The 15,102-nt window shown below is 46.0% G+C and overlaps 1 protein-coding gene across 1 annotated transcript in view; it reads right to left on the reverse strand.

The window, feature by feature from the left end:
- Positions 1-946: 946 nt before the first annotated feature.
- Positions 947-15,102, reverse strand: part of KIF3B (kinesin family member 3B) — a 38,012-nt gene continuing 23,856 nt past the window's right edge. The window contains exons 2-9 of the mRNA XM_080925297.1: positions 13,331-14,798; positions 10,297-10,398; positions 9,985-10,107; positions 9,779-9,897; positions 7,386-7,499; positions 6,692-6,797; positions 1,964-2,142; positions 947-1,667 (exon numbers count right to left, since the gene is read on the reverse strand). Of these exons, the coding sequence (XP_080781423.1) occupies positions 1,571-1,667; positions 1,964-2,142; positions 6,692-6,797; positions 7,386-7,499; positions 9,779-9,897; positions 9,985-10,107; positions 10,297-10,398; positions 13,331-14,734 (2,244 nt within the window). The 5' untranslated portion in view covers positions 14,735-14,798 and the 3' untranslated portion in view covers positions 947-1,570. The remainder of the gene's footprint in view (positions 1,668-1,963; positions 2,143-6,691; positions 6,798-7,385; positions 7,500-9,778; positions 9,898-9,984; positions 10,108-10,296; positions 10,399-13,330; positions 14,799-15,102) is intronic.

Below are 15,102 nucleotides of genomic sequence, written 5' to 3' on the forward strand. Positions count from 1 at the left end.
TGAGTTAAAACATAGCTCAAGACCCACCTGAGTCGCCATCTTCCTGAGGCACCATGCCAGCAAGGTACGCCAGTGTGGCAGACTTGAGGACTCAGACTGTCCCCTCAGGCTTGGATCATAGACTCAAAAGACACTTCATGGGGCATGCTTCTGACCTGTATTAGTCATTCTGTGGGCCTTTAATGCAGACAAAGGCAAACACTGCATGTTGGAGTATTTCTAAAACTGGGCAAGTCTTCAGTCTCTCTTAGAGACACACCCAGATCACAGGCACCACTGTGCATACACAGCCCACACACTCATGCATTTCTCTTGTGGAAAATGAGCAACTGTTACCTAATGACCAATATAAAGCAAAGCTTGAGGTGCCGTAACATGAAGAACTAAAACTTATAAACCAAACTAATCTATGTAAACAGGAAGTGTGAACTCTCCTCTGAGCCTACTCACTCAGAGCCTCTTCTTGCCAGCACCTAGGGCTCCTCTCCACCCAAGGGAGCCACACTTGTAGACATCAGTGGGATTCTTCTCTAGGCAGACACGATTCCTTTGCTTCCATCTCTATCTTCCCTTCCTCTGGCTCTAGTCTCCTGCCGCTAGTCTGTATCTGCCTACTTTCTCTTCTGCTTCCAGGAAAGTACAAACCCACATGGGGAATTCAGAAGTGCCCCCTTTCCAATGGCCTTCCCAACTCTACTCCCATCCTTGAAGCACACTTTATAGGCACACTCTGTAGGTGGGTCTACACTAGCCCACTCAGACAGAACATGTGTATTTGGGGAAGACGGTGACAAATGAAGAGTTAGGTGACATGGGAGATGGACATGGCACTGGTTTATAGACTTAGGTCTTTAACAGGATGGTCATGGTTTTGAGATCTTAAAAAAAAAAAAAAAAAAAAAAAAAAAAAAAGCTATTTCCCCAATCTCCCGGGAGGCAGAGGGAATGTCTTTTCTATTGCTTCCAACACCAAGTCCTTCTGGAGCAGGAACTGGAAGTCACTGTCCCCACTCAATGGATTCCAGGCAGATCTACTCCTACTGAGGGGCCTGGAAGCTGGGTCACTGGCTCATTGTGCCATCCTGGGGCTTGGTTCCAAGTGAGATCTCTCATTGCACCCGACAGAAGCAGGCACCTATTCAAGTTCACTTCTCTGTCCCACTGTCACTTTAGGCTGAGGCTCCACACACAGTCCTAAGGAGGCCTCGACTCCATATTGTGTAACGAGAAGGGAGGCTGGTGTGAAGATGAGGCTAGAGGAGAGGAAGGGAGGGTGGGAAGGGAAGGGGAAAGGAAGGAAAGCAAGGTCATGGTCATTCTCTTGCTGTCCACTTGGACTTTGCAGTTTACCTTACCCATGCATTCTGAGATGCTAATTAAAGGACACTTCCCAGAGGAACTGAGTGCCAGATGAGGACCAGCATGTTTGGGCAGATTAAGTTGACTAATCTGCAAAGAGGCCATCACTCCTTCTCAGGGGAACGTGTTTAGGCTCGAGTCATCTCTGCAGAATTGTGCTTGCTCTTCTCTCAGAAGACAATGCTGTTCCCACCCTGGGAGGGGTGCTGGGTTACTTGGGAACCAGCCCCCGCGACTGTGGGTAAAACTGAGATGCGGGGTTTCCTGAGGAGGAAGAGGAAGATCCTGATTTCCTGCCACTCTTAGGCCTGCAAAAGTCAAACACACGTGGATATTACCAACTAACATGCACATTCCAAGATGGCCTTTCCTCAATGGCCTGAAAACCAGGAATCTTTGAACTGTAAACCACTAATCTAACATGGCCAACCCACCTGCCAGGAGAAGTGTGAAACCTGGAAGAGGGGACTTGGGGTGCTTAGCCCATGCAGGCCAAAATAAGCAGTGGCTAGGACCATGCCCTCCTGGGTGCTGGGACTGAAGTATTCACTATCACACCCAGCTCAAATGTCCTTTCAAACACGGGTCACTAGAAGCCACTCACCTGGCCTTGGGTTTTCTGTTTGCAGTGCTTTCAAAGGATGAGGCATCCACCTGTATCTCGTCTTCATCCTGCAGAGCTGCATCCAGTGCCGCCTGAACCTTGGGAGAAATGGCTGGGCCCTCATAGTCTCTGGTTGTCCGGCTGGGCATATCTAACTCCAGGAGCATGATGTTCTCCGCCTGCAGGAGCACAGCGGTTATCAGCAAGTGCAAGGGAGCCAGACATCTGCTGAGAACATTAAGAGCCTCCCAGGAGAGATGACAAGATGGCTCACAGTTGTAGGTGCCAGGCCTCATGGCCTGGGTTCAGTCCTTGGAGCCCACAGGGTGGAAAGAGAAATCTGACTCCCACAAGTTGTTTTCTGACCTGCACACACGTGCCATGACACACATGCACCCAAACACACAAAAATAAATGTAACAGAAAAAAATGTTTAAGAAGAGCCTGTCTAGAACGACAGAGTTGAGTGCTTGTACATTTGTGTCTGTACACAGGTGTATGGAAGCCACATGGCAGGTGTCTTCTAAGGTTCACTTTTTTGTTTTTTGGGATTTTTAAAATTAAGTAATTAGTTAAGTAATGTACATTGGCGTCCTGCCTGCATGCATTATCTATGCAAGGGTGTCAGATTCCTTGGAATTTGACTTACAGGCAAGTGTGAACTGCCCTGTGAGTGCGGGGAATTGAACCCAGGTTCTCTAGAAGAGCAGTCAGTGCTCTTAACCACTGAGCCATCTCTCCAGCCCTCGTTTTTTATTTCTCACTATATGGCCCTGGCTGTGCTGGAACTCATTATGTAGACCAGGTTAAACCTCAAACTCACTTCCAACGCCCTGTGCCTCCCAGAGGCTGGGATTAGAGGAATACCAATACGTCCAACTTCACCTTATTTTTTTGAGACAGGATATGTATGTGAACCTGAAGTTACCAAGTCAGCTAGAGTGGTTGGCCAGCAAGGCCTGAAGATCCTCTTGCCTACCTAAGAACCAGGACTGCAGTGCATACTGCAGCTCCCAGCTCCTTATATGGGCTCTTGGGATTTGAACTGAAGTCCTCATGGCTGTATGGACAGCACTTTACCAACCGAACCATCTTCACGACCCCAGAAAACATTTGTCTTCTAATTTTTTCCTGGCAGGACTAAAAGTGATTTGTCTCTTGTTTGGGGTTCTGTTTTGTCTCTGTAGACAAGGCTGGCCTCGAACTCAGAGCTCACTTATGTCCATGAGTCATCTGGACTGCAATCAAGGTCAGCGCTTCATTTCCTGCATTATGGCCAATAAAAGTAACTGCATAAATATCCCAGTTCATGTACACTCTTCAGCTGGTAGACATTTGATTGGTTCTGGCTTTTAAATAATGAACAAAAAACTGCACTGACAATACATCATATACAAGTTTTTGTGTGAACACATGTCCTAGTTTCTTCTCCATTGTTGTGACAAATGCCATAACTAAAAAAATAGCCTGGGTGGGAGGGGGCAGGATTTATGTAAAGTTCTTTAGAAGTATTTAGTATTATAATGAGTTTCAGGCCACCTTGTACATGTAAGATAGGAGATCACATACACAGAGAGACAGACAGACAGACAGACAGAGACACACAGAGAGGGACAGAGACAGACAAAGAGAAGAGAGAGACATATCACACACTTCAAGATCATAGTCCATCATTGAAAAAAATCAAGGCAGGAAGTTAAGGCAGGAACCTGAATGCAGGCCTGCATTCAGTATTAACGGATCAGGGAACACAGCATTGGAGGATAGTGGGAACCATGGAGAAATGTTGCTGGCCAGCTAGCTCACTCACTGGCTCATACTTGGCTAGCTTTCTTATACAACCTAGGGATAACGACAACCACAGTGGGCTGGGCCCTCTGTATCCGCTCATAGTCACGATAACTCCCAATAGACATGCCCACACGCCAATCTGATTTAGATAGTTCTTCAGTCTCACTCTCTGATGACTCTAGGCTGTTTCAGGTTGACAATTAAAGCTGAGTAGGACATGTGCTTCGAATTCTTTAGTGTGACCACAATATCTGGTGTGTACTTAGGAGGGGTGAAGAAGACAAGTGTTTTACAGGTTGTTAGGTCTTATTTGCCTTTAATATTGTTGAGATCTGTTTCCTTGTTAATTACATGTTCTATCCATTCCTGAAAACGTAGCAGTGAAGTTGCCAACAATTAAACTTGACCTGTCCATTTCTCCCTTCAGTTCATCCAGTCTGGCTTCATGTTTCTGGGCTTTGCTGATTGCTAGTATCTTCTTGGGTTATATAATGTTTGTCTTAATCTCATAACAACCATGCCTTATTTCTATGCTATTTATAGCTTATTCTAGGTGTCTTTGTCTGTCTGTCTGTCTGTCTGTGTGTTTTGTGTGTGTGTGTGTGTGTGTGTGTGTGTGTAATCTCACCCTTCCAAATGTGACTCATCACACTTAAGATGGGTGATTTTAAATTTCTACCCTGATTTTCTGCTCTTGTTTTTTGCAATAAATATGTCTCATACAAGATGCAAAAAGGCACAAAGAAAAAACAGTCATCACTAATAGCTTACACAGATGTTCCAGCTGTTTGTGGGCAGCAGCATCTGTGTGTCCCTGGAAGTGGGTGCAGGGCAAGGCATGTGCTTGAGCTCCACTTGAAGGGCTAGTTTGGGGCCCTGCTTCATAATCGGTTTGTGAAAGCCTCCATCACAGAGCATCATTGGTGAGTCAGCCCTGCCTAACTCTGAAGACAACTCGTGTACAGAGAGACACTGTGTCCTCGTGCCACTCGATAGCTGCTGCCCACTGCCTCCAGGAAGTCTAGCTCTGGGGCTCCAGACAGGAAGGGCCCCATTCATCAGCTTTAAATATCCAGACAGTGCACAGAATTTCTCTGTGAAGCAGGCTGATTACTACACATCAGAGTTACGCTTTCAGTCCCACGTTTGCTCATGCCTGTCCCCTGGAAAGACACACATTTTATTTGTGCTCTTTAAAAACATTTTCCTGACTCAACTACAAAAAGCTGGCAGATTTTACACCATCTGAAACTGCTAGAAGCATGCTTCTGAGGCTTCTGCCTGACCCCGCCCTTCTTCCGCCCTATAAGATCCCACACAATAAGCAGTTTTTGCTTTTCTTTCTCTATTTCAAATGACTAAGCACCAGGAGGAACAGCACCCAGTTCATCTGGCTCTGGTTGAAAGGAGAGGATTTTTGTTTTGTTTTTTTTTTTGTTTTTTTTTAATTTTTAAGGGAAGCGAGTTCCGATGTAACTACCTCTGCTTGGGTAACTGAAGCCAGAGGACCACCTCAGTTTGAGCTATTCTGAGCTACATATCGGCTCTAGGCCAGGTAAAGCTACAGAATGTAATCCTGTAAAAATCTTCATTACAAACATAACACAGGTTGCAAAATTCCGTTAGGTAAAGTGAAGAAACTTTTAGATTGTGTATACTTTCACCAATCACAAGCAAGCAGTTCAGCTTGTGTATCTCACACCCAGATTTTCAGTTCAGATATGCTCCTCTAGCACAAAGTTTTCAACTTTCTTTGTTGTTGTAGGTAGCCCTGGCTGGACTGCAGATGGGTACCGTCATGGACAGTAAAGCTGGGTTATAACTCAGTGCCTCCAAGTCCATCATACCGCCTCCCTACCCTCTGAACCACAGGAATGGCTACTCAAAGAAGGGCAGCGTTCAATCAGAGAGAGACATCAGGTGTAGGCCCAGCACATAGGAAGTATCTGCAAATGGAAAATCTGCAGCATTTTATTGCAATATATTTTTGGGTTGTTAAACAGTGCTCAATTATCCCACTTTAAGTTAGTGTACAAGTGACACACGTGTTAAATGAAAGTAGCAGTTCCCTAGCCAAGGTCCATGGCTGTCCCACCACTAAAGATGTATCTTTCTAAGTTCTCGCACACCTGCCTGCACATCCCTCACTCTGAGGATGCGCACCTGCTCTCCACTCCTCCTTTGTCCTGGGGTTCTAAATCTCACTCTGCTCCGCCTTCCTTTTTGAACTGTGGAGATGCAGGTACAGGTGCACGTCCGTGCCTCTGGAGGCCGGAGAGCAGCCTCAGGCACGGTCCCCAGGAAAGCTGCCCCCTCCTTGAAGACATGGTCTCTCAGGAGCTCACCACTGGGCTAAACTGGCTTGCCAGTGAGACCCGGGGGTCTTCCTGTCTCTACTTCCCCAGTACTGGGGTTACAAAGACACACTCCCAGAGCTGACAAGATAGCTTGTGAGGAAAGGCGTGTGCTACCAAGGCTGTCAATATAAGTTTAGTGCACTCGAGCGCACGCCCAACCCCTGCCTTTCCATTTAGTTTTCACCATCCATTTATTTACTTCATGTACTTATTATTTGTTATAATTACTGTCCATGTCCTCAAATCTCTGGAAAAGTCAGATGTAAACCCTGCAACTTGGCATGATGGTGTCTGAGGACTTCTTAAACCTACATTCCTCTGGAAGAAAAAGCACAAGAAGACAAACACTGGGCTGGTGACATGGCTCATCGGGCTAAAATGTTTGCTGCCAAGCCTGACAGCTTGAGTTTGGTCCTTGGGACCCACATGGTGGAGAAAGAAGAGCGACGTCCACCAGTTGTCTTCTGACACTTGCTGTGGCGTGTGCGTGCATGCACTCCTCTCCCAAAAACATACGTGCACACATTAACATAACGAACGTAACTTTAACAACTGTTTAAAGTCCAGGAAGTCTTCTCACCCTGTACCGGGGCTCTGGCCGAATCATCATGGACATCCGTGCATGCTGACTCAGTGGTCTCTTGTATCCCACGGCAGAGACTGGCCGCTTCATCATCTGCTGGTTCCTGAAAACAGGCGACATTAAGCTAAGGCCCTGCTGGAATACGCCCCTCAGCCCAAGCCCAGGCCGATGGGATAAGTACTCAGAGTAAGTGCTCCAAGCCAGAAAAGGCACAAAGCACCAACTCCAAGACCAAGGCTTGACTTCTGAGGACAGCTGCTCAGCGGTTTGGCTTGAGACGCCATCTGACGAAGATATGGGCATCACGTTTCTCTCAGACAGCACACAAGCGTACCCCCCAGTGCTATTCCCGCCCCCGTGACAGGCAGCTGGACCCCAGAATGGCCCCCGTGTAGACTACCACACAAAATAACCCCTCTGTCCTGTGGCTCAGCACACTTTGTTTGACAGGGGAAAGGACAATCTGAGGTCATGGGAACCGCTCTACCTAACTAGTTCACGGATGCTGCTGCCTCCCACTTTCTGATATAGTAATCAGTACCCAGCTTGTACCTCTGGGCTTGTGGCTGCCACAAAATCAGCAGGCCAACTCCAAGTTTCAGTGCACTCTCCCCACCTCCCAGTGCCCCAGTCCATCTTGCAGCATTCTTTGTTTTCCCTCAGGCAAGTCTACTTCAGGTCAGTGACTTACTCCAGTCTGGTGATAGGATGTAATTTCCAATGGTCTTCTTCATCATCAAAAAAGGATCTATTCATAATTTTATTCTTCTCTTCCAAGGGAATAAAGTTCTCTATAATAAGGTGCCTGTAAGAATACACACAGATGAATAGATAAAGACTGTACATAGAGCCAGGCAATGGCACACACCTAGGCAGCCTCAGCCACCTAAGAAGCTGAGGCAGAAGGCTTCCTTGAGTTTATGATGTCATCCTGCGCTATAGTGAAATTTTTTTTCTCCAAAACAACAATAACAAAATAAATCAAAGTGTTGTCTATCTGTGAATATGAATATATGGAGCAATGAAGAAAGAGTCAAGTCACTCAGCAAACATTTACTGAGCAAGTACTGTAGGTCACTATACACAGAGCTGAAATACAAACATGAAAGACACCTGGTCCGTATCTGATACCTAGAGCCGGCAGCACAGAAATGACAAGTGCTAGGAGTGGTCTGCCCAGGAATATGGAAAGGTCATTCCTACCCAGACAAGCAGAGTAAGGATATGAGTGAGTGTGTGTGTGTGTGTGTTTGTGTATTTATGTGTGTGTGTGAGTGTGTGTGTGTTTGTGTATTTATGTGTATGTGTGTTTGTATTTATGTGTGAGTGTGTGTGTGTGAGTGTGTGTGTGTAAGTGTGTGTGTTTGTATATTTATGTGTGTGTGTGAGTGTGTGTGTGTGTGTTACACAGAAGCCATCCTTGGACAAACATTTGCTACCCAAAGTAGATGGGCTTCCACAATGCTGAGTGCAGGTTAGGGATGAGAGCTCTCCCACCCCTCTAACTTGCTAATCATCCAAATTAGTAAGAAGAACTGAACACAAAACCAAAAATAATTCCTGAGAAGAGCCTCTACCTGACCAGTGCCAGGAAGAGATCAACCTGGTAGAGAGATACACTGCAGATCTTGCCATTGGAGGCTGAAGCAGGAGAATGATGAATTTAAAATCACCCTGGACTACACGGTGAGTTACAGGCCAACCTAGGCTACTAAGCAAGAATAATACAAAAAAATAGTGAACAGAAAATAGGAGCCATGAGGTTATCTCTATGGTTGTGACTGGCCCACGTTTGTCTCCATTATTTCAAAACCTCAGGGCACACAATGTCAAGGGGTGGCACTATATGATGGGCACAGGGCAAGTGCTTCAGCATCAAAGAGTGCTAAGGGACAGACTGAAGGATGTCTGAAAGAGAGACTATAGCAGAAAAAAACGGCTTCCTCAAACAGTCTGAGGATGTGACATTTTCTTTCTTTTGCTTGGTGTTTCAAAACTTATATTTCACAATGTGATTTTTTTCTGATTACAAAGGTTCTATTTATATATTAGAAAATATAATTTTTAATAACTCCAGTATCCAGTGATGACTGTTATTAGTATTTTGACAGTTTTTATTCTGATCTCCTTTTTTTTTTTTTTGAGAAGCACATGCTTACAGAAAGAACTGCTAAAGTAAAATTTTTAATTATTTATTTTTGTGTGTGCCCCTGTGCGTGTGCATGTGTGGAGGTCAGAGAACAATTCTGTGGAATAAGTTTTCTCCTTCCACCTTTCTGTGCATTCTAAGGTCAAGCACGAGTCACCACGGATGCACACTTAGCACTTTACTTGCTGAGCTATCTCTGCAGCCCCACACACATTGAATTTTTTTATTTTATGTGCATCAGGTTTGTTTGTTTGTTTTGCCTGCATATATGTTTGGGCACCACTCTGGTGCCCACAGAAACCAGAAGGTGTCAAATTTCCTGGAACTGGAGTTATAGATGGTTATAAACTATGTGGGTGCTAGGAATGGAATCCACCAGGTCTTGCTGTTTATTTTTAAGACAAGATCTCACTGTGTAGTCTGGGCAGGGCTTGTGATCCCCCTGCCTCAACCTTGCAAGTGCTGAGATGACAGGCATGTTACAACACTCTATCAGCTACAGAGCACTAAAAGCACATTGCTCAGGGGCCTGGGCTCACAGCTCAATAGGAGTGCTTGCATGGGCCTTGGGAGATGGCACATATCATCCAGAGTTCAAGGCCAGCCTTGACTACAGAGAAAATTTGAGACTAGACTGAACTACATGAAACCCTGTCTAAAAAGCCCAGATTTCATGAGAACAATGAATTATTTGAAAGTACTCTGGTTGAAGAGTACTCTGGTATTCATTAGATCAATAAAAACAGTTTACAATATAGGGCGAGAAGATAAGAGGGAGGCAATGGGGAGATTGTGTTGTGGCCTCACGGAGATAGACTGAAATGAAAGGGACCTTGTCAGGACCAAGCAGAGGACAGTGGGGTGGCAGAAGGTGGGCTGTCCTCAGGACAGTCACTCCTGGACCCAGTCAATGGCAGGAGTCGCCAGGCACTCACTTGAGCTTTAGCTCTCTGGTAAGCTCGTTCTGTGTCTGCTCCAGCTCCTGGCGCTCTTTGATGTGTTCTTCTTGGAGGTCATGGATCTCAGCCTTCACGGCCTGAAGCTTGGAAAAGAGCTAGAGCCAGGAGAGACACAGATGAGGAGAGACTGTTCAAAGACGGTGCACCCCTCCCCCAGGGCTCCCAGCATCCCTGTCTCCTACCTTTTTGAGCTTTTTGGTCTTGATGTCTACCTCTTGCTGCAATGAAGTGTAAGTCTCTTTCAGTTCTAAGGTCTCCTCATCTCGACTCTCCATTTGTTGCTGGATTTCTCTTTCTCGACGTTTCTGGGTGATACCACAAAATGCATCAGCTTGCTCTAGTGAGCATGTCTACACAATATGGGCTGAACGCTCCTAGTCGATGTCTGGCTATGAAAGCTCCTGTCCATTCCCTCTGGAGCTGATCTCATCCCGCAGGTGTTTGCTCTGTGGCCTGATGCAAGCCTTCCTCCCCGCACAAGGACACAAGGTTACCTGCTCTGCGATCTCCTGGCGCTTCTGTTCCAGGATCTTCTGCTGCTCATTTGTATGATCTACTATATTCTTCCCTCCAACGAGCAGCTTACTCTCCATGGCCTGAGTGAGGAACAAAGTAAAATCCATCCTGTGGTCTCTCCCAGAGCAGAACCCCTCACAGGACAGGAACATGACTGGCTAAGTGTAATGGTCCATGCCTGTAATCCCAAAATTCATAAGACTGAGGCTGGAGGATTGTAAGTTACAGGCCAGCCTGGGGTATACAATGAGACCCTTTCCAAAAAAAAAAAAAAAAAAAAAACCAACAACAAAAAACACTGAAGGTCTGGCTGCTTGAGACATTTATGCTGTTCAGGGCTTGGGGTGTTTTTGTCTTTTAACCAAGTCATTTATTGGGTTATTCATCCACAGCACTAATCTCACTCTATACATACTAAACATAAACTACAGACCAGAGATATTACTGTCCATGAGGACATAGACAAGTAAACAAGCTTTAACCAGATGCTATGGAATGCCATCAGGAAGAAAGTCTGAATAACTAATGGGAGAGGCACACTGAAAGGAGAGGAGTCAAGCTTTCAGAGGACGTTGGGGACAGCTTCCTGTCTGAAGGGACAGCTACACAAAAAGCTGAAGTAAAAATAAAAATCTACTAAGAAAAACCCTACCCCCATTAAAAAATTTTTTACTGGATATTCTCTGTATTTACATTTCAAATGTTATCCTCTTTCCCTCCACCCCCACCCCCTACCCTTCCACTTGCTTCCATGAACCTACCCCCATTTTTAGCACCAGAGTAGGATAAGGAAGTTGGTGCAGCCAAGAGAGGTTGGTTAGGAAGCTAGGCTTGGTCCTGAGTGCAGGCAGGCTGCTTTAAGGCCACACCCCTGCAAGGAGGAATTCCTAGAAGAGGGTAGCTGATGGAGCCCTGGCAGGAGGCTGCTGGGCAGCGGGGCATGGGCAAGGGAGCCTGATGACACAAGAACAAGAGGCCCTGGGACTGAGGAGAGCAAAAGAGAAAGGGAGGAAGAGCAAGCAGGGACAACCGAGGTAAGGAAGGTGGGAATCGGGAAGCCACGGAGCCTGGGTGTGTAGAAGAAGCTCTGGGCAGACACAGACTGAGAGCCTTCAGTATGTATATGGAGCTGAGCCCAGGGGAACAAAAATCCAGAAACCAAAACCCATATACTTGTTCTTAAGAAACTTCAACCGGGACCTTTCATCTCAGCACTATGAAGAAGAGGCAAGCAGATTTCTTTGAGTTCAAGGGCAGCTTGAGCCACACAGTAAGCTCCACGACAACCACAGCTACACTGTGAGACTGCATCTCAAGGTGGGGGGTAGAGAGTGGGGAGAGAATGTGGCTATATTCCTAGAAGAAATTAAAGTTTGCTTAAATTCCGTAAGAATCCAATACTTCAGAGGAATTCTGGACTGCAGTCATTTGGTGACCATCTCAGACCTCTGAGACCATCTTTGCAGTTTCCTTGGCCATTAAAGCCCACTGGCAGCCCACAGCTGGGCACCCAAGGGGACAGAATACACTAGAGGGAAAACACAAAGCTGAGGAGTCTTTGCACTCTAGCATATCACCCAGCTTCTGAGGAAAAGCAAGCAGATGTTAGAAGCATATCAGCACAGAAGGTTCAGAGGCCCCTGGAACAGAACAGCACAGAGAACTGGTGGGGGGAGGGCAGGTTGGGAGTTGGGGGTTGTTAGCAGAACTAACCAGAAGTACTGTACAGTACAACCTGGGTATATACAACCATGGTACTCGGCTAAAATCACAGACACTGTTTTACTCCCGCAAACATACAAAAACTAGTCAGATAACCACCACTGTTCAGAGAATGAGAAGTAAAGCAGTGCTTCTAAAGATTCACTCTAGGGGCTGGACAGATGGCTCAGTGGTTAAGAACAGTTAGTGGACTGCTCTTCCAGAGGTCCTGAGTTCAATTCCCAGCGACCACATAATGCTCACAACCATCTGTAATGGGATCTGATACCCTCTTCTGGTGTGTCTGAAGACAGTTACAGTGTACTCATATTCATGTAGTAAATTAATCTTTTTAAAAAATTTACTGGAGAATCTAAGGGTGCCAGCAAATATAATGGTTGCAGCAAACATGGAAATAGCCCACATTAAGAGGAAAGCGGACGTTACAGACTATTTCGAACAGTAATAGTGATGGACTCAACCATACAACTACAGGCGTCAGTACAGGTTCTTAGGAACTGAGCGCTGGCAAGTAAAAGCAAGCTGTGTGTGGTAGCATCTAAGTAACAGCCCATGCGGAACTAGACAGATGAGCTAAGACAAAGACAAGTGAAGGGAGAGCAGACACTGGCTTCCAGATGACTAACCTGGGGGAGGGGGCATCTCAGGAAATGGCAGCTGAGGCTGTGGCTCAACTGGCAGAGTGTTTGTCCCACATGCGTAGTGGCATATACCTGTACTCATTCTTGGCTACTATCAAGTTCAAGGGTATGCTGGGCACAGTATTCTATTATTGAGTAGGCTGAAGCAGGAGAATTTCTGTGACTCAGGGCCAGATTGGACTACATAAAAAAACCCTGATTCAAAAATATAAACAGAAATATCAAGTAATTCAAAAATACACATGTTCTTAGAGAGAGAGAGAGAGGGAAGGAAGGAGAAAGGGAGAGAGAGAAGAAAGAGGAGAAGAAATGAGAACACAGTGGTAGAAGAAGAGAGAGATATCCAAATCCTTACTGGAAGCAACAATGCCTGGGTATTAGTTTTATGGCTGGTCCTCATTAAGTGCACATACATGACAATTATCATACATGTAATTTGGGTTTGACTTTTATTGGAGGCAGGAGGTCTCACTCTGAAGCCAGCTGTCTGAAACTTACTATAATAGACCTCACAAGAGATCCACCTGCCTCTGCCTCCTGGATGTGAGGATTAAAAGCATTTTCACTACGCCAAGGCCCTAAGTGTATAAATTTTTTTGATCAAAGAAAAGGAACTGAAGGGGAAAGGGTCTGTGGAAAGGTATAGTACCTTGATTTTGGCACCCAGCATCTCAGCAGCATCCTTCTCCCGCCGCAGGTCCTCCATCTTTTTCTCCTTCTCCTTCAGCAGCCTCATCTTCTCCTCTGCAACCAAGCTGTGGTCCTCTACAATGGCCCGCTTCTCAATCTCCAGTTTTTCTTGCTGTTCCCGCCAGTAATCATCCTTATCATCCCCTTCCTCCTCACCCTCTTCTCCCTCCTCCTCCTCCTCTTCCCCACCCCCACCGCTGCCACCACCTTCCCTCCGCTTCTCTCGCCTCTTCCTCCTGCCAATGGAACGTTTTTCCAGCTGGGCCTTGAGCCGAGCAATTTCTTCTTGGAATTCTCGAAGCAGAGCATCCTTTGGGTCCTCATTGACCCTTGGCTTGTTCTTAATGTTTTTGGCACGGTTAGCATACCTCAGAGTGGTCAAGGTCTCTTCTACATTGTAAGAGGCAGGCCCCACGTTGGCTACCATCACAGTTTTGGCATTCCCACCAAGGGAATCCTGGAGAAGCCTGGTCAGCTTTGAGTCTCTATATGGAATATGGGTGCTTTTGCCATCTACAAGGGCAGAGATAACATTACCCAAGGCTGAAAGGGACAGGTTGATCTTGGTCGCTTCCTTTAGTCTTTCCCCTTGAGCTCCAGTCTTGGCTTGCCGCTCACTGCCAGCAAGATCTACAAGGTTCAGTTTTCCTACCCGGATGTGGTTTTCACCGTCCAGGCCCACCTCACTACACTCAATCGTGATGACAAAGATTGCATGCGACCGTGAGCTGTGCTCGTTCATGTTGGTGGCACCGACAGACCGGTTCTGATTCCCCACATTCATCACATGCTCTATTTCCTTCACACTCTTGGTGACAAAAGATGATAAGTCCTTCACATACACTCCTGTATCTGGTCTCTCTTTGAGCTCCAGCCTTTTGGTCTGATCCTTTGAAAGCAAGTCTCGAATCTCTTCCTGATAGATCTCTAAGTAAGATGCTCTAACCAGGTATTGTTGATTCTGTGATCGCGAGATGTGGGTGAAGATGTGATCAAAGGAGTTGGGGATGACCCCTCTTTTTTCAGGGTCACCACGGACTCCTTCCATGGTATAGGTTTTCCCAGTTCCTGTTTGTCCATAGGCAAAAATTGTGCCATTGAAACCCTGCAGGACAGAGTCCACAAGTGGTCGGAACGTCTCATCATAGAGTTCAAACTGCTTGGCATTCCAATCATACACAGCATCAAAGGTGAAGGTCTTGGGCATCTCATGGGATGTGCCTTTGGGGTTCTTCACGGACACCTGTCCCAGTTTCACATCCACATCTACCACCTTGTCATAAGATGCAGCCTTTTCCTTGCCATTCATGGGCCGACAGCGAACTACCACCCGGACTGACTCTGAGCTTTTTAACTTGGACATGATGAACTCTGACCAGCTTGGCCTTGAGGGCTACAAATCCAAAATGGCTCGAGATGCTAAGGTTCTAGAAAAAAAAAAAAGACAAAAGCAGTGAGCACAGTACAGTTGTTACCAGGGCCTTCCTGACGGCAGTAGGCACACAATTTTTACCTGCTAACCTTCCAAGAGCCATATTTAGTTACTTTAGTACACCAGGCATTTCTCCTGGGACCTTAGCCAACCTCAGTAGTAAAAAGACTCCAGTCCACTAAGATTAATTTGTATTCACTCTCAATCAATATGTGACTTTATACTACCGGATGCTTTTATCTTCTTTTCTTTTTAGAGAAACGATTACATGTGCTTGGATTACAAGTCTGAAGTATTAT

The sequence above is a fragment of the Micromys minutus genome, assembly GCF_963924665.1.
Source record: "Micromys minutus genome assembly, chromosome: 11".
In the NCBI taxonomy this organism is placed as follows: Eukaryota; Metazoa; Chordata; class Mammalia; order Rodentia; family Muridae; genus Micromys; species Micromys minutus.